Genomic DNA, 23,353 nt, shown 5'->3' with positions numbered 1-23,353 from the left:
TACCGTAAAGGTAATAGGCCATCCGACCCCAAAAGTTTCCACAAAATAATGAAATTTACGCTACAAAATGGGAGTAAAAGGAGCAACATGATTACCTGCAAAGAGCCGGGCAGGCGGTGCCAACACCCGCGTTTTGGGGCTAAATTTATGTGCCCGTGTAGTACAGTCTAACCCCTTAGAAAAACTTAAAGTTGATACTACAGTGCCAAACCTCGGAAATTTACAACAGAAAGAACATCAATAAAAATAAACAAATGTTATTACATTTCAAGGTCCTTGGCCCACATTTTCAATTATTAGAGCTAATACTGAAACTACACGTACTTAAATTAAAATACCATTGCGTAATGTTTTCCGGACAACCAGTTATGAACAGAAACTAAGGACGACAAGGAAAGACATGAAACAGATTAAAACGGTATCATCGGATCCCCTACAATCATTATTGAGCTTTTAAGGAGAGCTGTAAGCCGTGCTGTTGCACGTGATGTCAACGTCGAAAGAAACTGTTCTTTTTACTTCCTAATAGAGATCCCGAAACTTCTCTGAAAAAATGCTGCTCGTTGGGTTGTTGAGATGTATTTACACAAGTAACGGATCACCTGCATGAAGGGAAATTTAGAAAAGCAAAGTATCAGCAATACCAACAGATTTCTTTGGCACAAACAATGTTATATTGAAGTTTTCTCCCTCGAAGAAAACATGTCAGCATAACAAAAACCCAAAAGAAGCTAAAATACCTCTTTAATAACAATAGCCCCAAAATTTAATGTTATTTTGAAAAATGTAAGGAGCAAACTCAACTATCATAAAACATCAAAAGAACCCTTTTAATTTGGCTTCTGAGTTCAATAAAATGCGTAGTTACCAAACATTGTCCACTCGACAATGGCAACATTAATTTTCTTCATATAACGAAATCATGCATTTTAAAACCCATTACCTGGAACCAGAAAGTAGTGCTACATATAGTACTTGCTGGATTTTACGTTACATCACTACAACCGGTTACGGAAACCTTATTATCTCTCCCTTTCTAAACTAGCTGACGGATGTTTATACATATAGAATTAAAACCCAAAATTCCCCTAGATTGGACTACATAATCAGCCCCAACCCCCGAACAAAAAAGACTTAATTTTGCACATTCTAGCGGTGTTTCATGTCAGTTTGTGCGTTGGCCGAGCAGGGTCTTTAATCTTTCGCGCCCAGGCAGAGCAGAACCTTCGTTCCTTGCATTTCGCCCGTCGCCATCCTTAATATAAATTGTGTACACCAGTGATCGGCTTGACGCACTCGGCTGGGATGGTAATCCCCTCAAAAGAAGCTGTCCAGACACCTCCTTATTTTTCAGCGGACCCTTGGAGTAAGTGCTCATGGCAGTCTCATATTCAGCGCACAAGCGAAATGGTTCCAGGTTTTCTGCGGAGGACCAATAATTCGTTAATTGTTAATCAGAAATATAAGCCAAACATAGCAAGGGAGGATTCTTTCAAACAGCTTCACGTTTTACCCTTGCGTGTTAAACATTCTCCGATCACTTGTGCAAAGTGCTGTCAGACTGGTGATTTTACTGACAAACTGATTTTACTGTTGAGCAGAAAAGTGCCCAGATGACAGTTCTTTAAAAGGCTTTTCTAGCATCTTACACCGCGTGGAGGAAGGTGAATGCTGGCCCCTCCCATCTCGGTCACCAGCGGAGTATCCAGTTTTTTGGGGGTGTGGTTAATTAAAAAACGAATGCAGTTTAGGGCTCATTTAACATGATGTTGAAGGGGAATATCAAAAGCCCGGTTACTTATACAGTCTGGACATCCTTGGCCTTGCTTTTATTTCGGGGAGTCGTTTTCTGAGGGTTTTGGTGCTAAAAACTGATTATTTTATTTCCTACTCATTTATGAATATTATTATAAGAAAAGAAAAAAAACCCCGTCATGCAAGGCAAGTTGCTCCCTGTCCCCCCACCTGCCCACTGGATACGCCATTTTCGGTCAACCTACGACCGATTTTATATAGACACTTGTACCAATTTACAAGGCTTTACATAATTCTAATGTTACAATCCAGTAGATCTAACGCATAATGACGTCACGCTTTGTTTGCTTTCTATATAAAGCTCATTTCATCCCTTTACAATCTTTACATCATGTCAAAGGTCTATTGGCTAATGTGTGCCTTGCAATTAGGAATTCACATAAAAAATACGTAAACCATTCCTTTCCCATTTTTCCCCCACATGTTTTGCATTTTTCGTCAAAATGGTTTAAATACAGGTTTCTAATATGGGAAAGATTTCGTTCGAGATGATCGATGGGTTTTCGTAAAAGCAATAATGCAACGTTTCTTGTTGTAGTATGAGCGATTTGGCACGAAATTCCACAGGGTCGATTAAGAATAATCATCAAACAACAGAGGGAAGAAAACGGAAGATAGGCCTACTATCCAGGAAACTGCATAAATAGCTCTGCACCTTGAGTCATGTTCAGAAGCATGTGGCTCTGGCTCAATGCTGAGGTGGTGTCCAGGAGGAAATCGTAAGGGCTTTCCGTGAAAGTGAAATTATCTGCAAATTAAAAAATTGTCCTTACGTGACTTTCATATCTGAAAAGTTTAACGTAAATTTTATATACAGATCAGAGTATATATTATTCATAATGACTTATCTTTTACTTTGCACAGTTTTAGAATTAATTTAAATCAGGACAGATGTATGCTCTGTAACTTCAGGCCCAGACAGTTGACGTGGTGTGAGTTTGAGTTGACATGGAAAACAATGGAAAGCCGATAAAAAAAACTGCTTAAATTGCTGTAACTCTGCAAAATTTGTAAATGTCAAAGTAGGTTAGGCTTACGATATCTTCTTTCGGTTTAAGAAAATGGAATAAAGAACGAATTGGAGCACAGCTGGGGGCAACGAGGCCATACCCCATAAGGGAAATTTTGTCTCTAGTTAAAAAAAAGCGATGTTAGTGAACGATTCGTTTTCCTTCCATTTCCAAAGCTCGTATATAGTTATTTAATTCAAACTATCTGAATTTATGCAAACATTTGCAAAGGTTTCCGTGTGTGCGTATTAATTTTTCTTACTGAAATAAAATCCACCGATTTAATTTATAGCTAGGTTTGCATTACTACTACTAATTATTATTATTAGTATAATTATTAATCATTCTGAATGAAACCAAGAATTCCTCAAAAGTGCCTTAATAGGCATGCACTGTACTTTATAAGCCTGAAGAAACCTGTAGAGAGAAGACAATGAAAAGCAGTAACAGCAGGGCTGAAGCATGGTGATGCTTCAGCCCGGCTTTAAATGAGACAAGTGTTTAAAATAATACATGTAAATTCACACAGCATCGCAGGGTTAAAGGATTTAATATTGTATTAATGTTTGTACTAGTCTTGACTCAAGTCATTCTTTCGCTGTACGGACTTTAATTCTCCGCTGCCAGCTCCCTATCTGCAAGCACAGATCATAGCTCTCTGCACATACATGTACGGTCCACGAACCCGACCGACTCTCGTAATGAACTGCCAGTTGCCCCGTGTAGTAAGGGAGAGCATGTGGCGGTCACCGGCTAGCTAACTGCATACAATGTCCACAGACCTGACTTTCCACACAATCCTGACTTACGGGCCACGACAGCCCTTTATTGGTGGATTGTATGCATACGTGCTGTACAAACATCCCAACATCGTACACCAAGACTATGCTTCTACGTGCGTAAAAACTACACATATACTTCTCCAATATAGCTTTCTACAGAATATGCATTTACAGTGTCTGGAGTCGATCAGCATGTTTAGTTGGTAGAGTCAAGTCATTCTAAGGATATCTCTGTCAATTTTTTTTTATCTTATGTTGGTAATGGTTCTTAAAAATAAATCATTGCCGGGCTATATTCAGTACCTCAGTTTTCAGGTTTCACGATTTTCACTGCCTGTGGGTGCCTCTTTACCCTGCAATTTATCCTGCCTTTATCAAAAATCTTCACACACCTGGGGACTGGGTCACCCAACTACAAGACGTTATACAACTCTTGCTTAAAAAATACATGTATGCGAGTATACATACGTTGAACTGTCCCCTTTCTGTCCAATGTCATCTTGTAGGGTTTCACGCATACATTGGCGTCACATGCCATATACTCTACATACAAGCCCTGAGGAGAAGAATGAATAGCAACAATTATTAGACTCCATTCTATAATCCTAACTTTAACCTTAACTCTGGATCCCACAGCAAAAGATTCACCAAGTATTGAAGACGTACCCAGTCCGGGAATAAAACCGCTTGAATAAACTCGAACCTCTAAAGAAGACTTACGTTGCCCAAATTGTGCATTTAGACCATTTAAGACTCGTTTCGGCAATTGTAATGTTGATTACAATAACTTTACAGTAAATGCAATGCGTGTGTGGTCTCTGTTGGCATGCCAGGGTTTATCCACTTCGAACACGGGGCGAGGGTTCCACTCGTTTTCTCCTCAAAGACGCAATGTACATTGAGAATCTGCATCCTGGCATGAACAGAAAAAGGCCCCTTTTAGCTTGTAATAGTTGAGTTCTGAAGACAAATGACACAGCGCTCGATCTGGATGCTTCCATATTTATTTGAACAGATAAAACAAAAAATAAAAACATGTTTACCTTAGCGGTGCTCTTTAACAGTTTACAAATCCTCAAAGTGTCTATTTTTCGAACACACGAGAGGATTTCGTGCAGGCAGTTGTATCTGCCCATTTTGCAAACCAACCCGTGAGGCACATTAATTCCATGACAAAACATTGATTGAAATGACATCATTTTCCCCACATTCAACGTTGAAGCAATGTGGTGTACCCATCTGGATGCTTCTCTCACATATCTGTCTTCTTTTCAAAGGGAATACTGTTACCAGTTTCGAGTGAGTAGGATCCTGGCTTCCCTCTTTCCAGTTGCCACGCGCTCCGCTAGTCAGAAAAAAGCACGCCAAGATTATTCCCAAAATTGTGGCCATTTTCGACGAGATGGAGACCACACGTGTACATGTACATGTACTCTCCGCCGGGTACAAACAGTCAAGGTGCGGGCTACCGGTAGCTCCAGACGGAAAACTGTCTTAGAGTCTCCTCACTCCAGTGTGCTTCTGTTCAATCTAAATCGGGAGTCAATGTGCATGAAATAAGCAATATCACCGGCGCAGGTTCATATAAACCATTCATGCATAAACTTTAGACACGCAGTTGTTTCGTGAGGGATTTGCATGACCATTTTGTCGGTACATGTGATTGTTGTTGTTGCCACCGGCGGGTGAACATTGTCGTAGAATTAGTGATGTGAGGTAGTTTTTTGCTTGTTTGCGTATTTGCTTATTTGTTGAAGAGATGTTTTTCCTTTCCCATTCTAAACTTAATTAATACACCATGGAGACGACCAAAATTTCTCAAACAAAAGCTCAAGTCGCACATGCCATTGAATCCCAGCATAAGCGATTCCGTAATTCAGGTCCGCGATTTGGCCTTGTCTTTGTGTGGTACATAATTATGCCGGTGACTGGTTACTCTACCATCGTGTGGAATAACATGAATATAACAAGACTGGCTTGGTGCTCGAATTATTTGCCGTGAAATGCATGAGATGAGATGGAGACACACAAACACATGTAACCTCTGCCTAAGAAACAGTCAGGTCGTGGGGCGACCGTCAGCTCCCGTCGGAAAACTGTCTTACAGAGCCTGAGTGTGCCTTTGTTCAATTAAAACTCGGAACAATTTGCATGAACCAGGCAAAAATACCGGCACAGGTTTCTATAATCCATTCATGCATGAACAATAGGCACGCAGTTGTTGTTACGTGATGAGGGGTTTGTATGACTGTTCGTCAAGCTTAATTCGATTCCATAATACTGGTGTAACGGTGTCATTTTTCCGGCGTGCTCAGATTTCCGAGTATTATGCGAATACTGCTGAGCGACCCGAACGTATGCGCAGTGAATCCCGTTTTGGGTTGCTTTATTGGAGTGTCGAGTTCCTACACCACATGATCACGGCGTGCACATAGGGGCACACCCTGGTAATTAGGCCAGAAATATGTCCGCCGAGCTCATTAATAAAAGTTATACACTCAAAATATTCTATATTAGAGGGTCCTGAGAGCCATGGAACTGAGGAATTCAAGAAATATGAGACTGGACCTCTGAGCCGGACTCAGGGCTTCCAATTCTGAGCAATTTGGATGCAATCGGGTTTAAAAGTGGCACTATTTGAGCCATTTTGCTGAGGGAGGGTTTTTCAAAATGGCTACTTTTCTGGACAGGGACATTTTCTGCATTTTAGGGGTGGTCTGCTTCTGGTGAAAATTTCTTAAAAATTCATTGGTCAACCCCCCGAAAATTGAAAGGAAAATGAAAGAGGACATGTGGAACATCATTTTTCTGTGCAGCCTGAACACCTGTGAGAGTTGTGAGGTTTTTTTTTAATATTTGTGAAGTATGGGGATTTATCACTGCTGTCTATGGGAATTTATTTGTAGTGGTGCACCCATAGGCCTTTGTGCAGCGCGGACGTCCGTGTGCCTGCTTCAAAGTTGTTTTCGTGGAAATTTCGTCGGTCATCGCATGGCGTCTAGTGCAAGGGTACAAGAAGAGACGTCACAGAAAAAAACCAGTATCTGCAAAGTAGGTCGTATCCTTCTGGGCTAACAGACTCGGCAGAGAGGAGCATTAAGTCCAAGGCCAGGCTCCAAGTAGGGCAGGGGGCGGAGTAAATTCTGACTGTCTGGCTCAATATCCTATAAATGCATTAGTGTAGAGCGCAGGTGAAAGCCTTAGTGCCTGCTCTTCGTTGTGGTCATTCTGACAAATCAATTTATATCCTCTAGACGGTTGTGATTTGTAAATTACTACACGACCTTCCAGTCTCCCCAGTATATTTCCTTGTATCACCCTAGACCGTACAGGTTGCGGATCGAACAGGACCCCCATGCGTCAAACGTATGGACGGTGCGTATGTGACTGGACCAGTATACCAGATAAATGGGCACTTTGCGGCAACGCAAATCATCCATTGCGTTCTTCCGGAAATCCGAGCACGCCGGAAAAACAAGGTCGTTAATTACACCGGTTTTAGCTGATGGGCCCCGTCTTTGCATGATGCCTGTTGTGGGCTCCTTACTTCGCCTGTCATGTGCAATGATGAATGACCTGAATAAAACACGAAACAGATTGCGGTGCTGGAGTTATAATTGCCGTCAAATACGTACGTGCCAGGGGGTTTGGTTTGGAATGGGCCAACACGGGGTACAGTCACGGAAATACACCGCTGCCCACAAAATGAGTGGATATTAACCATTGTTTGGTTAAAACAAACCAGAAATTAGTTTCAATCCCCCAGTTTAGGTTGAAACAACCTGAACTCTTGGGAGGATGCAGTTTTCACCCTCGCTTGGGTTAAATTTAACCCAGGCAACTTTTCAGTGCCTCTACCCTTTGAATCATACACCGTAGTGGAAATCTCGGAATTCGTTACGTTTCAAGACTGCAAAAAAGGGAAGTTAAGAAGGTATAATAATTATGGGAGTGCAAAAATTAATGATGCACTCAGTGGTACAGATTAGGCCGGATCCTAGTTTCCACATTGTTGTGATGATCACCGGCAGCTGTATAGTTTATATCAGCACACACAAACCGTCATTCGTCCAAAGAGGAAACTAACATCCGAAACTTTAAAAAGTTTTAATAAGTCCTTGAAGTTAACCTTGCACTTCATTTCAGTGTAATAAAAATCGGTTGAGAATGGAGCTGCATTTCTTAATCAGCAGGAGAGAGTGGTCGAGATAACTATGGTACTCAAGCGAGTTGAGAGACGTAAACGGTGACGCCGTGCCAGCGTGCTCTTTATTTAGGCCAACTCTGATTCCTCTGTGTTTGCGTCACTCGCGATGAAGTCGCTTCAGTATGCTGTCTTCGTCTCTTTATTTAGATATTAGACGCGCGAATCCTTCCAGAAATGAATTCTCGTTCCAGCAAAATCGGTCTACGTGAATATTACACTGTTGGAGTAAAATGAAAACCACCCAAACCTGAAAATTTCAATTCGTTTCAGCAGCACAAAATTTGCTGATTCGACCAGCAAACTTCTAGAAAGGGGAAACAAAGCAGCTTGAATCTGATACCTGTACCTACGTCTCGCTCTAAAGTTTTGTAAATTTTAGACACTGGCACGAAGTCAAACTTTGACAGCTATCACATCTCAGCCCATTTTACTGTTTAAAATGACAACTTTTTTATTTTTCTTTCATGTAGAGTTTTATTGAGAATTTTGGCTGCAACAAGAGAAGTTGCTTGATTTAAATATGTATTTCAGTGTGTGATGTCATTGATTTGCATTTAACACAAGGTGCTTGGGGCTCTAGATTGTGGACTTTGCATTTAAATGGTAAGTACAAGCAGTTGGGATGTTTCAATTGGGTGTGGTCTTTTCATTGGGTGCACTGGAGTGTGAGGGAGTGTGGTGTATATAGAGTGAAGATGTGCTACCCATGGTCAGTCAGTTGCTGTAAAGCATTCTAACACCAGTGGTCAGGCTCTCTCCAATCCAACAAGAGTAATTTAAGCTAAGGGCCTTGTGCTCTTTTGGGGTTGCCATACTTTGTGAGCTTATACATCTTTTCCCCATTCTGAGCGGACCGTCAAATGACCCTGGAACTAGTGACTGACTGCAGACAACCGTGAAGCCACAAACTGTAAGAATAATTGTTTTCTGTGTTGAGTAATTTAGGGTACTTGTATAAAAGATTATCGTAGTATTTTGATGTTCCTGGAAAAGTCACAACTTTGATAATTGTCAGCAATGAGGAACAGTATTGTTCAACTATTTGGAGTTGAATTTATCAACTTTTCCAGAGAGGCCTACCTTATGGCAGTTTTACTACCTTGGGTCTAGCCAAGATGCTCTCCACTGTTCTGTGCTGTGTCTAGTGAGGGCGTCGCTAGCTGTTTGGCAGAGCGCTACGACTGCCGTAGACGTCTGAGGCCCATGCAGACCAAGATAAACTGTGATGTCACATTGTATTAAAGGCCTGGCTTTATACTTTAGCCTGTGTGGCACTATTTATGACACTATAGCCTGTGTGGCACTATTGATGGCTCTATTTAGCCTGTGTGGCACTGTCTATGACACTATAGCCTGTGTGGCACCGTTTACCCTTTTTGTCGGGTGAATATTTTCTCCTGAACTTGGAAGTAGCCTTGGTGGCTTTCGAAGTAATTTTTGCTGCACTTACCGGTAATTACATGTGCTGTAACTGTGGAATATTTCGCTGTTCAAGCTAATGAACTTGATTTACTACTGTAGTTCTATTGTCTTGTGATTGTACCTCCAAAGCATAGGGTTTGGTGTTATTGGCGTCTAATGTAGTTCTTTTAATTAAACCCGAAAACAATTCTCTGACGTAATTTCTTTATGAATTTCCTCATTTAAGGAATTGTACAAAACTATGAGAGGGTAAACCTAGGGACTGTAAATAGGTAATAAATTATTCTATTAAGATAAATTTCTCAGTTCTCACAATAGCAGTATATGCCTTGCAGTGATGTCCACTGTCTGAGAATTTGAGGGTTATTATTCTGCATTTCTTAATTTTTCTCTCATTTTCAATGATTAACATGCATTAGACTTTTATTCGAATTAGAATTTATTTTCTAAATTCTGTTTTTTTCACATTTCCTTTTTAACTGTATTATTATTTACCTTCAATTCCAAAGCAAATCAAATAAAATAAAATGCAAGAATCATGTTGAAATTTCATCACAGTTTATTATCTACAGCTTTCCCAGCTTTTTTGTGAGGCAGATTTACATGTATAACAAATAAACTAAGCTACTAACTTGTACACAAATTGATTCATTTCACTATTAGGCAAATCCTGCAAGGGCACAACATTGTGTTATTATCAACTTGGTCTTATTCTGTTTCATTTTACTGTTACGAAGTGCAATTTATTCCATTTTCTTTTTATATAATGTCTTTTAATCCTTATAGATAAGACAACCCCCCCAAATTAAATCAATTGCAATAGAAGTAACAATATTGGACAAGGCTTACCAAAGAAAAACTAAATTTCCTCAAATGGAACCTTTGCAACATGTGAAGAAAATCACGAAATGCTGTTTTGTACAACATTGCTCGGAAACGGTGCCTATATGAAACGTAGGCAAAAAATGAGCTAGCAACTTGCTCTGAATATAAGAAACGTTTCAAAACTGTAAATGCTACGAAGCAAAAACTGATCCATTTCAATGTAGGAAAGTAACCCTGGAAAATTTAGAAAAGATGTTACACTGGTTAGAAGTCAGCAGACACAAAGAGGTTGTGCCTCTTCTATTAACTTAGTACCATCCACACATTAAAAGTGCAAAGTTTTTACGAGTTGATGAAACCATTGAAAATAAAAGCTTACATGCTGTGATAAGCTTCATTAACAAAACAATTATTGAGTGGACTTGATTTCTGTTATTTATCTAATTAGCGGAGTGTAAGCATCAGGCTTTCTAACCTGTCAAGGCACCAACTCAGGAAATAATCCCTGCACTTTGTGCAAATATTGTTTTGTTGTACAAATACACTGTAACCAGCAAACCTATGGCATATGATGCAAATTGTCAATAAATGGTTGAATGCTTCATCCAACGAAGCAGCACTGGTACTGGAATATAAAAAAGGAAAGTTTGTAGTCCAACCTAGGCCGATGAAAGTTGATCTCATGGTTCTTGTCACAGCTGCTAGCACGGAAATTTCGGTCTTCATAAAAAGTTATTGTTCATCTTTTTCAAAAACCAAGTCTGATTTCACGGTTCTCATCACTACATCAGCACCCACATGCAAACTTTGGCCCAAGTCTAACAAGTTCACTGTTAATCATTGTCACAGTGTGAACATCGTGAATGTGATGCATTCGTGGTAAAATCCCTTGTCAAATTTGTAGAGACATTTGCTGATGAAAGATGGCAAAACCCTCATCCTTCTTCCAAGTGCTTCACACATTACAGGAACCTTGAGATCAATTTTCATCATGTTTACCTGCCTTTAAGAACCAATGAAGTATAAGTACATTTTTGCACACTCTGCACACAAGATGCATACATGTATTAACCAGATGTAAGAAGTTAACACTTGGTTTGATTTTACTGTAAACTTTATAAAACATACTGAGTATTGGCAGAAACAAAATTAGTGGAAAATACGTAAGATCGTTAGTTTGGCAGACTGTTGTAATAAAGTTTGGGGGGCATACATACCTGTACAGTGTAAACATACAGGCTCCCCCTCAATCACAATCTGTTCCGTGTTTCGTTCGTAGCCGGCAAACTGATCAGATTCTGCATGTACTACTAGCTATATAGGGCGATATACCACTTCTTGCATGCAGTAAATGTATATAATGGTAAGAAAACACGTGATGAGGAGAAACTTTCCGATTGAATGTCGCGTGAAATCCGAAAATCACGGTACCAGTCATGACGTGACGGTGTTTTGCAAACAACACTGCAAAAGTCCATGGGCACACGAATCAGAGTTTAATGTCCTCGGCGTTCTTCTGACTTCGTGATGGATTATGTTCAGCCCCTGGAAACGTTCTTCCGTCCAAATATAGCTACGAGCTGCAACAATGCACAGCTTAAGCCCATTTTGCTGCTGCTTTATGGGCATATTTCTTATTTTCGACGAATTCAGGGAGGAAATAGAATTGGTTTTCAATCAGCGCTTGGCGTGACTTCACTTCCACATCGGATCGGGGGACGCCATGATGTATACACACTGCCGCAAGGTGCAAGCTTGATAGACAGGTTCCCGTACACTACAGAACGGTGGTCCGTATATAATAGGAACGGGAACAAGTCGAGCGAGTTCGACGTAAAGCTGAGCAATGATTGGTTCACGCGGGTTTCCTCTGTTTTTGAAAAAAAAACCTAAAAACTTAAAATTTTCTCGCCCTGATATCTCCCTATAGATCCTGAAAGTTCATACCTAATGGTGCGCTTCCGGAACCCTTGGATAGAACAAATAACGTAAAAAGTGTAATGGGACGGCCCAATGTAAAGTCCTCGTAGGCAGACTGCGCAAGGATTACAGAAGCTCGCTGCGTGACCTTTTACTTTCAGGCTCTTTTGCACTCGGCTTACTTTTTGAGTTGAACTCTGTGAAATATATTTTTAAATATATTTCCCAAAATGTTCTCGTGGAGTTCATTTAGACCGATTTTACTGGAATAGAACAGAAAAATAGGATTTTCATTCAAAGGTCTATATAGAAACCAGCTTAACCTTAGAAACGAAAGGACCACTAGATTAGCCTAACTTAACGAAGAATCTCGATTTGTGTGTTCCTGGTTTTTTCTTTGCAATGTGAGTAGCAATGATATGAATTCACAATCGAAACGGACAGGGTTGTCACAAAATCAAAGATGATACACTGTCACGAAACACTTAAATGGATCTTCACCACTATCCAACCTTAAACTATATGTGCAACGTATTATGGGCTGACGGGTTTGCATGTAAATGACATGTTCAGATACTTTTAACAAATGGTGGCTGATGCAACGTCTGGCATATTAAGAGTGAAAAGGTAAATAATTTAACCCACAGTGCAAGAAAAAACTCAGAACAATGTGGTATGTCCTTTTTGTTTGCAACTTGTGACGAGCTTTGCTGCTTTACACGAGAGGGGTTACTTTCAAAATTGCTTTGTCGCGGTGCGTACAACTAGCTGGCTCCCTGCCGTATCAATGATTTTGGTGGTCGGTGGCCGTACTATTAATAGAGTACGACGTAACGCCCAGGTTGCCCCCAAATTCATTTTATGTGCAGTGCACATTACTTCTGTTAGTTTCTTTTCAGTCGGCATATTCAAAGCTGTGCAGAAGTTGAGATCACTGTGGACAATAATGTATTCGAAATCTGCCATACGTCAATCCTTTTTTCGTATGGTATTTATTAAACAGATGCAAAAAACGCACTTGGAAAGCAGTGGGGGCTGCCTTTAACTGATTTGAAACTGCTTATCCTTTGATTTAGCACAAAGCTTTTAAAATCGGTAAAGTGTTTGCCAAGTGATGGCCAGCCTTAGAATTTCTAATCATGGAGAGCCAGGGGAATAACATGAGTTGTTTAGAAACAGAGAAAGTGCATTATAACAATTTGGGCTAGTACAGTCCTAATTGACTCACTGGTTCTGGGGAGGGGTAAATATACATACAAATATTACACAAGCAATTCCAGACTTCCCAAATAAATTCTGAAAGAACTATTTTTCGATTTCATTTGGAACTGCATCGAAATAATTTTTCCTGCTCTTTGCCATCGGACTAAATATCTTTTCCAATAAATTCATTACTTGAAATAATCTAAGCAATTTCTGTTTTAATTCACTTTGACAGGAACCTGATTGATATACTCATTGTAAATCCGTGTGCTGCTTCTTCCGCTTATTCACAGTAGGTCATCCCTTAATTAACCTCTCCATTAAGAACTACTTTGTGTTAAAACTCTGCCTATATACAGTGCTGATCGAGTGAAACCTCAACATCTTTGTTGTTCAGAGCCATCTTTTTATTTTGAGTCTCACGTCATCGCTGTTCAGAGCCTGAAAGCTTCTAACAGGCGTATTGTGTCTGTAGTAATTACTTGTCATGTAAATATACATGTCAGCCTCCTCCTCGATCTTTCTATTCTCCGTTTACAAATCTTCGGTCTTCGTTGAACGAAAAATAAGACAGTTTTTTATTTATGGCTCCCAAAAAGAGCTATCGTTAAAAATAAAGAAAAGACAATCTGTGATCTATTTCATTTCCCTACAGGATGGAACACGCCCCCACATTTAGTTTTATCCTTCAGAGAGATTATAAAAGATCCACAAAAAATGCTTCTATTTTATTCCCCCTTCAAAAAAGATGAATGTAGCATTTAACAAGTAGAAAAAAATAACAACACACGTTTAATGCCAGGAAAATACAAACACTATTCAAGCGTGGCTTGATGATGTGCGACCTTGACTGAGTCCATATTGCCCCCGACGTCACTGCAAAAACCGGGCTGTTACTACATTGTTATCAGAGCACCATGCCAACATTTTTCACTATTTTGTGGGTGTTTTTTCACACTCTTTATGTTACTTTTAATAAACTCCAATGCATTGTAACACTGTAAGGTGTGTGTAAATAATACCAACGGTGTTAAATCAACACGTTTAGGTGTGGACATCTGATAACGGCACAGCTTTTCCAGTGTTGAATGGAATCGCTAAAATCTGTCTTCGTCGTCTTCCGATTTGATGTCGTCAGTAGAGCTTTCCTCGATAGAGTCACATCCCTGTAAAATTGGCAGATAAAGAGAAACCGGCATGAATCTTGTGGATGGCATTGATCTATAAACAGAAACACACCAAAAAGCAACACATTAATGTGACTACTGTCGAGTGCGTGTATTTTCATGTACATTTCCAACCTTGAAACAAAAGGAATCTTCATGACATTATGCTGTTCAAGTCGGAAACATATGACACAGCATCAGCTGTTTAACATCATGAAACTCTTATTTGAAAAAGAAAGTGATTCCTCAAGTGTCAGAAGAGCAATGGGTCTTAATGTTATTTCCCTTTAATCTTGTTTTAAGTTTCAATGAAGAAACGGGTACTTTTTAACCTCTTTTTTAATTTTCATTGAAGAGACAGGTAATTTTTTTCCAAACGGGTATCCCTATAAATGCCTAAAACAAATTTCAGCAATAGAGTACGCCCTTTGCAAATATATTATTTACAGCCTGTGTCAATGCTCTCCTATTTATGTGTTCACATGTTTGTAAGGGCATATTAACCTCATACTTGACATACATTGCCAGAGTACTAACTAGTTTTGGACAACACTGCACAGCTTGACCACAAGCTGAAACCCTTCAACACGAATGATAGTACAAGAAGCGCGTGGTAAACGGCGTCCAAAAATTTGAACTCGGGGTCGATGCCGTGCACTTACTCTTCCCTCTTTTGTTAGCATCTGTAATTCTTCACTGATTGCTGCAAATGTAGGTCGGTGTAGTGGATTTTCCTCCCAGCACTGCAACATCAGGAAATATCTAGAAATCGAAAAAAAGTCTCTCTTTTTCAGTAGTGACCCTTTCTTTCGTGTGCGGTCCTTTAATTTAGGTTTTAAAGAATGATGCAATTTTCCCGAATGGAATTATTCATTTCAAATTAAGAAGGCAGTGGAAGCATTTTTTCAGGAGAGTTTTCGTCTTTTATGCTTCAGTAAATGGAAATTATTTGTTACTCTTTCTGTAGTGAAAAATATCAACTCACAAATCCTCCTGACAGTACTTGGGTTTGGGCATGCGGTAACCAGACTGGAGTTTATACATCACTGAAATGTTATCCATTCTGGGGTAAGGGCGAGCTCCTGTAAAAAAGTGAATGCGCAACAGAGTACCGAAGTGAATACGTCACGTGCACAATTAGTGTGTAAAAGGCATTAACGCGAGAACCAGCGCGTGAAACAACACGCGCGCGTACTCCATTCGTTTGCACTGCACTTTCTGGTTCACAGTGACGTCACACTTCTGTACTCTATAGAAGAATGTATCATCGAACTGTGGACTCGTCTACAATTATACTACCGCTTGAAACACTTAAAGGGGTACACGTTATGTGTAACAATCAGTGAGAAAAATTTCCACCTTTAAAATCGTTTTGTACGGCGCTCTGGAAGTGCCATCCGACATGTTGACATCCTCACATATTGTTTTTTGGGAAAACGACATGATGCAGGTACGTTTACAGCCTGAGCTAATTTATCTTTAGATGACGACATAGTAAAAGTTGGATAGCAATATCCTGCGAAAATAATGAAGACATCCTAAAGTAATTTTGCGTGGGAAGAAGATATCGTAAAAGGGTAGACATTACACTAGCTGAATGACGTCGTCACGAAATAAATTATCTTAGGATGTCGTCATCCCATGATAAATTATCTCAGGATGTCAACGTCTTACCTTTAATATGCCGTCATCCCGAGACAAAATATGTCAAGTTCTCAACATGTCGGATGGCACTTCCAGAGCTCCATAGTTTTGTCATCTCCAGTGAAATGCAACAGATACTGGCATAGCTGAGTAACTTGTAGTTGTAAGCAAAAACTTGCATCATTTCTCCAACCATTCCCAAAATTTATTTAATTATATATATATATATAGGCCTAATTAGAGTTTAAATATGAATGAGTGTTCATGCATAGGCGAGGAGTACTAGTGTTTACCCAAGAACTAGAGCTTTCCTTAGAATAAATTAAGAGGGTATAAAAGGAGAAAACTCAAACGATAGACGCAGAAATGACGAAAGGAGAATTAGGGATATTTTCCTTTTGCGAGACGAGACACACGGCTGCATATTTATAACGATCTACAAGTTGGAACAGGTTCTAAACCTACTAAAATCTGTGCCACTTACAGCCTCGAAAAACAACTTCGGCTACTTCATTTCTTTTCAAAGATCAAATATAACTGTTTCTCTGTAGTTTGTGGTGAGACACAAACCTCCCCTCCACAGCCTAAGATCACTGGTTTAGCGGAAAGTAGTATTAGTACATAGCGTGAACGTCCTGAATTGTGACAAGTAAGTTTAGTATGTTTATTGGCAAACTTTTAAGTAGAAATAATGATTATTGTTATATTTCAAGTTCTTTCAACCGTTTCCCCCCTTAGGCTTTCATTTAATTGACCCAACACAGCATGAAACATGAGCTTCTTCTTTTTTCCTTTTTATCCTTTATTTTGTGCTCAGAGAAACCTAAACTCACCCTGCCTCTGTTGCCCCATGCCTTTATCATGCATGGTGTTATTTATCATAACACCATGAACATTCATTACAATTACCAAGAGTAACAATTTCCCAGAGAAGAATGCCGAAAGACCACACGTCACTCATTGTTGTGTACTCATCATCAAGTAAGGACTCCAAAGCCATCCAGCGGACTGGCAACATCACCTGAAACGTATCAAAAGAAGAGGGGATCGAGCGAAGACTGATGTCAAATGAGTCATAATTTCTTGAGTCAAAGACTTCACCAAAGCTACCCTAAATATCTTATGAGTAGCATTTGCTGTAGCATTCTGTCAGCGTGTTCCGTCTGTGCGTTGCCAGAATTGGGCCTGATAGGCCACAAAGATGGCATATATGCAATAATCGCAAAGTTTAGGTTTCTGGTGCAGTGGTTAAGCTCTTTATTCTGCTGCTGAACACGGTAGAAAAACTTCTCAACGCAGGTAGATATTGAGGATTAATAACCAATGGAAACGCTAAATGAGATTATTAACACATACGCTCAGGAAATCTTCTCTGTGACAGATTCCAGTTTGAAGGCAACGTATAATTACGTACCCCGGACCCTCGTTTGTATGTTCTGATGTTCATGACGTCACGTGCGAGTCCGAAATCAGACACCTTACAGGTCATGTCTTCGGCCACAAGCACATTACGGGCAGCCAGGTCTCTGTGGACACACTGTACAACGAGGAAACAATGCTCCACGTCGTTATCACAAATGTTTGCATGCTTTACATAACCTGATCAACAAAAACCGCAAAAAAAATCTTTAAAAGGGTATTAGGTTGGATTTCTCAAATTCACCTGCTGCGATGCAATAAACGCCATTCCGTCCGCCACGTCCTTGGCAAACTTAATCAGATCCTTGGCCGTGAGCGACCTGCTGACGCCATGTAGGTTGCCGTACTCACGCCCGTCCTTCGTGCGACTGCTGTCGAGGAGATCTTTGAGGTTTCCCAGGGAAAGGTATTCCACGATGATGTATGGCGGGTCTGAGGGAAGAGAGTGATCTCTAAGCACCTCAAATTGCAAACCTAGACAAGAATTGTTTTCAACATCTACAATAAAAACTTTAAATGCTCAAAAACTGGATCCGCCCTGTACAAACTGCTGGGCACCCCCCGAATTTTTGCAATAAATTGCTGTAAACATCAACTTCCCAACTTTTGGCCACAAGGTGTTCATGAGGAAAATGACCAACATTCGGATAACTGAGCTTTACCCAATTTTTTGACCAACGTTTCCACAATAGAGGAGAGGCCAAAATGTATTTCCCTTTGATAACTCTTCTGTAAAGCCTTTTCTTTTATTTGAATAGAGTTTATGCATTACTGGTGCCTTGGAGGCTGTTCTTTGTTATTGTAAGTTAGTTACAATGAACGCACAAAAGGTTTACTTGAGCCTATCCTAATGCACTTGTTCTCCACTTCCACCTCGTTGCATAGCCTCTATAAAAGTCGTTGTGCCGTGTGTCCAGTTCACGCACAAACTCAAAACACATGTTTTATTAAACAACTAAAAGAAATGTTATTCAATATACTTGAAGTTTCAAATGACTGCCACAGAATCTCCAAAAAGTACCTTGTTCTACACAATATCCGAGGAGTTTGACTACGTTGGTGTGTTCTGGTATCTTCTTCATCAAATCCAATTCTTTGATCAAACTTGTTCGGTCACTGTCAACAGCTCCCCCTAAATTGTTTACAAATGTAAGGTAATGATTGATTATTTACAGTTGAAAAAGTCACCTCTAAAAGAATGAGTTTTATTGTATCCTAAATATATTTACCAAAAACCACTGTACATTATTTGTGAATGTTAGTTTTTACGAACATAAGTTATATTCAACTCAAGGTAGAGAGTATCATTTTGCATTGTCAGCAAACGTCTGCAAATCTTAATCATCAATCATGATATAAAATGGGGGTAATTACACCACATACGTTTCAGAGTCTTGATAGCAACCAGTGTAGTTTTTGACTCCTCAGTGATTCCCATTGCTTCAGCCAGAAGCACCAGACCAAAGGCACCGTGCCCAAGCTCTTTGACAATTTGCAGCTTATCACGTGGAAAGGCTCTGTGCACGGTAGGGACATTCGCATATTCGTGCATCGGTTCAGGCTGTCGTGAGGCAGTCAGGTCTGTCAAAAAAGATGTCGGGTTGCAGGATATTTTATTTTATCGCTATGGGATGAAATGCATTATTCGGCTTAGATTTTCGAGGCGGCAACACACAAATTAAACTCTGCTGGTTTGAATGCTGCTTTTGAACAACGGTTGTTCTTTTCCACCGTGCTGTTTCAGTCGTTTCAGCCAAGGGCGGATTCCCTTGTTCTGTTTCTGACATTTCCTTTACACATGGAAGAGGCAACCCATATGGATTGCTGAAGTTACTACTTGAAATTACAGGCGTCGGCTTGCGGATTGGTTTACTGGGACTGCGTGCGAGAGGTTTGCGACATTTCCTTGGCGCGGGCGAGCTGCTGAGATTGCCAGCACCTTTCCCCAGCTGGGTTGCCGAGCACCAGTCACGGCGTAGTATGCCCCGACAGCAGCAGCAGCGGAAACGCCGGGCCCAACGGTCGCCTACACCGTATGCCCCCCGTCCCCGCGGTCGGCCCCGCAAGTCCTCGGCTGCTGAGTCCAGGTCTGCGCCTACGAGTGCCGGTGCCTTCACCACTACGGTCGAAACGGATCAGGCCAACCCATCAGTCGGCAGATCGATGGCGGAGGATACCGGTGCAGCGACGTGCCCCACCCCAGTGACGAGCGGACAGGCCGGGAGTCGCAGCGCAGGTTCTGCCGGAAGCGGATTGCCCGGAACTTTCACCTCTTCAGGTGGTGAGTTCAGTTCAGTTGCATTAGGACTGCAACCTGACGCAACGACACACCAGGACAATGCTGGGGATTCCCCAGCTGTAGGGCTTGCTCTAAACACGGCTTTAGGCCCAGGCCAGCCTCAGATCGAAACCAATAACGTGGTAATTACTCAGGCCCAGGCTCATTAGATCTCAAGTACAGGTTTAAGCAACTCCCCTTTTACAACTTGGGCGATGGGCAACAATTCTCTTAATTCTCCAGTAGCCCTGCCCGCTATTCCTAGCGATTTCGGAAGCACTAGACCTGTCCCACTGCTCGCCATGAGAGAAGGGGCTCCCCTTGATATTCACGTTCCGCAGTCAACCTAAGAGAAGATTTGGAACGGAAAATATGTGGACATGGCGTTACTATATCGTGACAACGCTGTTAAAGCGCTGGGGTCCGCTTCTGAGCTGACCTTAGCTGTCGAACAAGGCCGTGTAGTTTTTAAGCCAGCGAAGACGCACCCGCGTAAAATTGAGTCTGTTGATAAATGGCTCAGTGCCTTTCATGTGTTTATGGCAATTTACGCAGTGCGTCACCCCAGCCGCATATTCGATGTATTGAAGTATGCTGAAATTATCCGCACTGCCGCCGCGCTATTCCCCGGCCTAGGCTGGCGCAATTATGACGAACAGTTCCGTTTGCGTATGGAAGTAAACCCTTCTCGTTCTTGGGCTACCATCGACATGGAACTGTGGGTTACTGTTGCAGCCGTTGGTACGTTATCTTCTGCGTCAGCCCCGGCGGCAGTCGCTCGGACCCAACAGTACAATAAACGTGTCTGTTTTCCCTTCAACTCCCCAACGGGTTGCCGGTGGGCCTCGTGCCGGTACGTCCATAGCTGCACTCGATGTGGCCGTTCTGGACACGGGGCGTCCGATTGCAGAATAGCTTTGGGGCTCGGGCCCGCATTTCCAGCCACCCCCGGTCCCGCGCACCAGCCGATTTGTCCCGGTCGCGCTACACATGCGAATACGCGTTACACGAAGACGCCGTTGGCGGCGTCAGGCGCACGGCAGGCGGCTCGGCCGGCTTTACCCAGTACAGTAACAAGGCTGGACACGCACAATGTGAGCGATAACAACCGCCAATCGGCGGGTACTGCTAACGGGGACAGAAATACTACTTTTCGTCCCCCCAACACCCGTTAATATCGTAGTCCTCAAGCAATGGTTGTCAGGTTATACAGATATATCGGCGGCTAATTTGCTGTATAACGGTTTTGCAAACGGTTTCTCGCTGAGCTATCATGGTCCAAGGGTACGTAAAGATTCTGATTGCCTTAAGTCCGCGAAGGATAGGCCAGAAATCGTCCTCCAGAAATTACGCGATGAAATTGCATTAGGCAGGATTGCAGGTCCCTTCTCGGACCGGCCATTTCCAGATCTTCAGTGTTCACCTATTGGTCTCGTGCCAAAGCAACGACAGGGCTCGTTTCGCCTTATTCACCATCTCTCCTCTCCACTAGGTGAGTCTGTGAATGACTTCATTGATAAGGAAGAGTGTGTAGTTCATTATGCATTATTCGATACGGCTGTCGATTTAGCGATGTCCGCCGATTCAGCAACATGGCTGGCAAAAACGGACATTAAGTCGGCTTTTCGGTTGCTTCCTGTCGCCCCTTCTGATTATGAATTGCTTGGCTTCAAGTTTCACAATCAGTTTTATTATGATAAGTGCTTACCCATGGGATGTTCGGTGTTCTGCAGGCTTTTTGAGGCATTTAGCACCTTTCTGGAATTTCACTTTAAGCAACTGTCGAACACCCAAACTGTCACCCATTATTTAGACGATTTCTTGTTTATTGGGAAGTCCAAGCGCTACTGCCAAGTACTGCTTAATACCTTCCAGGACATGTGTGCACAGTTGCGATTGCCGCTAGCTGCAGCGAAGACCGAAGGCCCCAGCCAGGTAATTACTTATCTCGGTCTAGAGATCGATACAGTTAAGCGCGAAATCCGAGTACCACACAACTAGTGTCTGCAGTTCAATATCACATTTAAGACCGTGCATATCCCCGGAGTACACAATGAAATTGCCGATTCCCTCTCACGTTTCCAGGTGCATCGCTTCCGGGCCTTGGCCCCACAGGCAGACATAGCAATGACACCGGTCCCCGACCTTCTCCGGGTGTAATAGAAGGTGAGATGCATCGGTTATTGGTGGCTGCTTCAACGGCAAACACGCACAAAACTTACCGGACGGGTTGGCGTGCGTTTTGTTCATTTATGGGCCAACGACCTAATGAAACGAAATGTGCTTCAAGTAACGATGTTCGGCAGTTTATAGCATGGCTGTCGCTCCAGCGTCTTGCCGCGTCAACTATAGCTACTTATGTATCGGCGGTGGGCTATTTTCATAAGCTTCAAGGTTGGCCCGATCCCACGCGGGATTTTCTGGTGGCGAAATTATTGACAGGTTGTCGCCGGGATAAACCGGGTGGCGATGAACGGTGGCCAATGACCTTACCGTTATTGACTGATATCATTAACGTACTTCCGCATGCGTGCCCCACAAGCTATGAAGCTGCGCTTTTCCGGGCTGCCATGTTATGCGCATTCTTTGGGTTTATGCGCATAAGCGAGTTCGCTGCAGTTGCCAAGTCTAACATCCAACAATCACTCCTGCATGTGTCTGACGTACATATTCAGGAGGCAGATGATGACAATGCAGCGGTGTTCATTTCCCTCCGGCATACGAAAGCTAATCAAACTGGCCCTCCTCAAGTTATTCACTTGGTGCGCTCAGTTGATGAACGTGTCTGCCCGGTCCGCGCGCTGACAAACTTCTCACGGATTCGCCCCACATCGCCCGGCGCGTTCTTCTGCCACTTTGGGGGCGAGCCACTGACACAGTAGCAATTTAATGCCACTTTAAGAAAAATTCTTTGTTTTTTAGGGCTTGCAGACACCCACTTTCGCTCCCACTCCTTTCGCATCGGAGCGGCGTCAACCACATTCGCCTTGGGTTTTCCCCTTGAGCAGATCAAGACAATGGGCCGCTGGCGTTCGGAGGCCGCACAGCGTTATATTCGCCCACTGATATCGTGTCATTTTCCCAACGTGTAATCAGCCAGAGACAATTGCTGGTCTTGTGTGCATAGCCTAGAACTTTCCACCTTTTGGATGATATAATTAAGGATAAATAAAAAAAACCAAAAAACATATATATAGGTATATACAAATGTATAAACTACTGAAAGTAATACTCACATTTAACAGCAACAACGGCACCGGAACATTCCTGGTTCCTCTCCCCTTTGTTCACAGGGGATGTTTGGATACTTGGAGATTCCATCATAAGTCGAGCAGAGACCACACCCCGGACTAGGCACGACGTCCGCTGGAATGGCCTGGGTGGAGCGAAATATGGTGACGTAACCAAATTAATGGCGGAACTCGCAGCAAGATGGCCTCTTCCGGCCATGCTAATCGTCCACTTAGGCACTAACGAGTTGGTCCAGACCGATTTCTTCTGTTTCCGACAAAGGCTGGCACTTTTTATGCGAGAGTGTCTTGACACTTACCCAGAGGCGCAGTTGGTTTGGTCAGATATTTTACCGTGCGCCTGTTACTTTGGGTCTACTAATCCATCAAAAATGGAAAAGAAACGCCGCGCGATCAATAGGTGGGCATGTT

The 23,353-nt window shown here is 42.0% G+C and overlaps 2 protein-coding genes and 1 pseudogene across 7 annotated transcripts in view; 1 reads left to right on the top strand and 2 right to left on the bottom strand.

Moving 5' to 3' along the window:
• Positions 1–477: 477 nt before the first annotated feature.
• On the bottom strand, positions 478–5,230 carry LOC110989827 (uncharacterized). Of its 2 annotated transcripts, XM_022254478.2 has the most exons (5): positions 4,898–5,230; positions 4,076–4,163; positions 2,471–2,563; positions 1,297–1,422; positions 478–602 (listed from the first exon to the last, which is right to left on the bottom strand). In XM_022254478.2, exons 1-5 carry the CDS (start codon positions 4,997–4,999, stop codon positions 583–585), a joined length of 429 nt encoding a protein of 142 aa, XP_022110170.2. In that variant the 5' UTR covers positions 5,000–5,230; the 3' UTR covers positions 478–582. The 2 variants fall into 2 exon arrangements, with proteins under 2 accessions (XP_022110170.2, XP_022110169.2); XM_022254477.2 differs by lacking the exon at positions 478–602 and having other exon boundaries at positions 1,094–1,422; positions 4,898–5,228.
• Positions 5,231–12,954: 7,724 nt separating this feature from the next.
• LOC110989826 (uncharacterized) overlaps positions 12,955–23,353 on the bottom strand; it is a 16,209-nt gene continuing 5,810 nt past the window's right edge. For 4 of the 5 annotated variants that reach the window (XM_087142169.1, XM_087142168.1, XM_087142171.1 and 1 more), the window contains 8 exons: positions 18,797–18,994; positions 18,435–18,545; positions 17,658–17,845; positions 17,409–17,531; positions 16,904–17,015; positions 15,336–15,432; positions 15,013–15,112; positions 12,955–14,350 (listed from right to left, as the gene is read on the bottom strand). In XM_087142169.1, the coding sequence (XP_086998295.1) occupies positions 14,282–14,350; positions 15,013–15,112; positions 15,336–15,432; positions 16,904–17,015; positions 17,409–17,531; positions 17,658–17,845; positions 18,435–18,545; positions 18,797–18,994 (998 nt within the window). In that variant the 3' untranslated portion in view covers positions 12,955–14,281. Of the gene's footprint in view, positions 14,351–15,012; positions 15,113–15,335; positions 15,433–15,709; positions 17,016–17,408; positions 17,532–17,657; positions 17,846–18,434; positions 18,546–18,796; positions 18,995–23,353 lie in introns of those variants that run through there. The other variant, XR_015426675.1, reaches the window with a different exon arrangement.
• LOC147797765 (uncharacterized) lies at positions 21,863–22,926 on the top strand (annotated as a pseudogene).

The sequence above is a fragment of the Acanthaster planci genome, linkage group LG10 (assembly GCF_054643075.1).
Source record: "Acanthaster planci isolate LZ-2023a linkage group LG10, COTS_SCS, whole genome shotgun sequence".
NCBI classification, from domain to species: domain Eukaryota; kingdom Metazoa; phylum Echinodermata; class Asteroidea; order Valvatida; family Acanthasteridae; genus Acanthaster; species Acanthaster planci.
The sequence above is the reverse complement of the archived record's forward strand: the minus strand, read 5'-3'. Positions and strand labels throughout refer to the sequence as shown.

Coding starts and splice junctions, on each gene's coding strand:
- LOC110989827 (XM_022254477.2), bottom strand. CDS start 4,999: ATGGCCACAATTTTGGGAATAATCTTGGCGTGCTTTTTTCTGACTAGC. Junction 4,164..4,897: donor ATCCTACTCACTCGAAACTG/GTAACAGTATTC, acceptor TCTTCTCCTCAG/GGCTTGTATGTAGAGTATAT. Junction 2,564..4,075: donor CAGAAAGGGGACAGTTCAAC/GTATGTATACTC, acceptor TTTAATTTGCAG/ATAATTTCACTTTCACGGAA.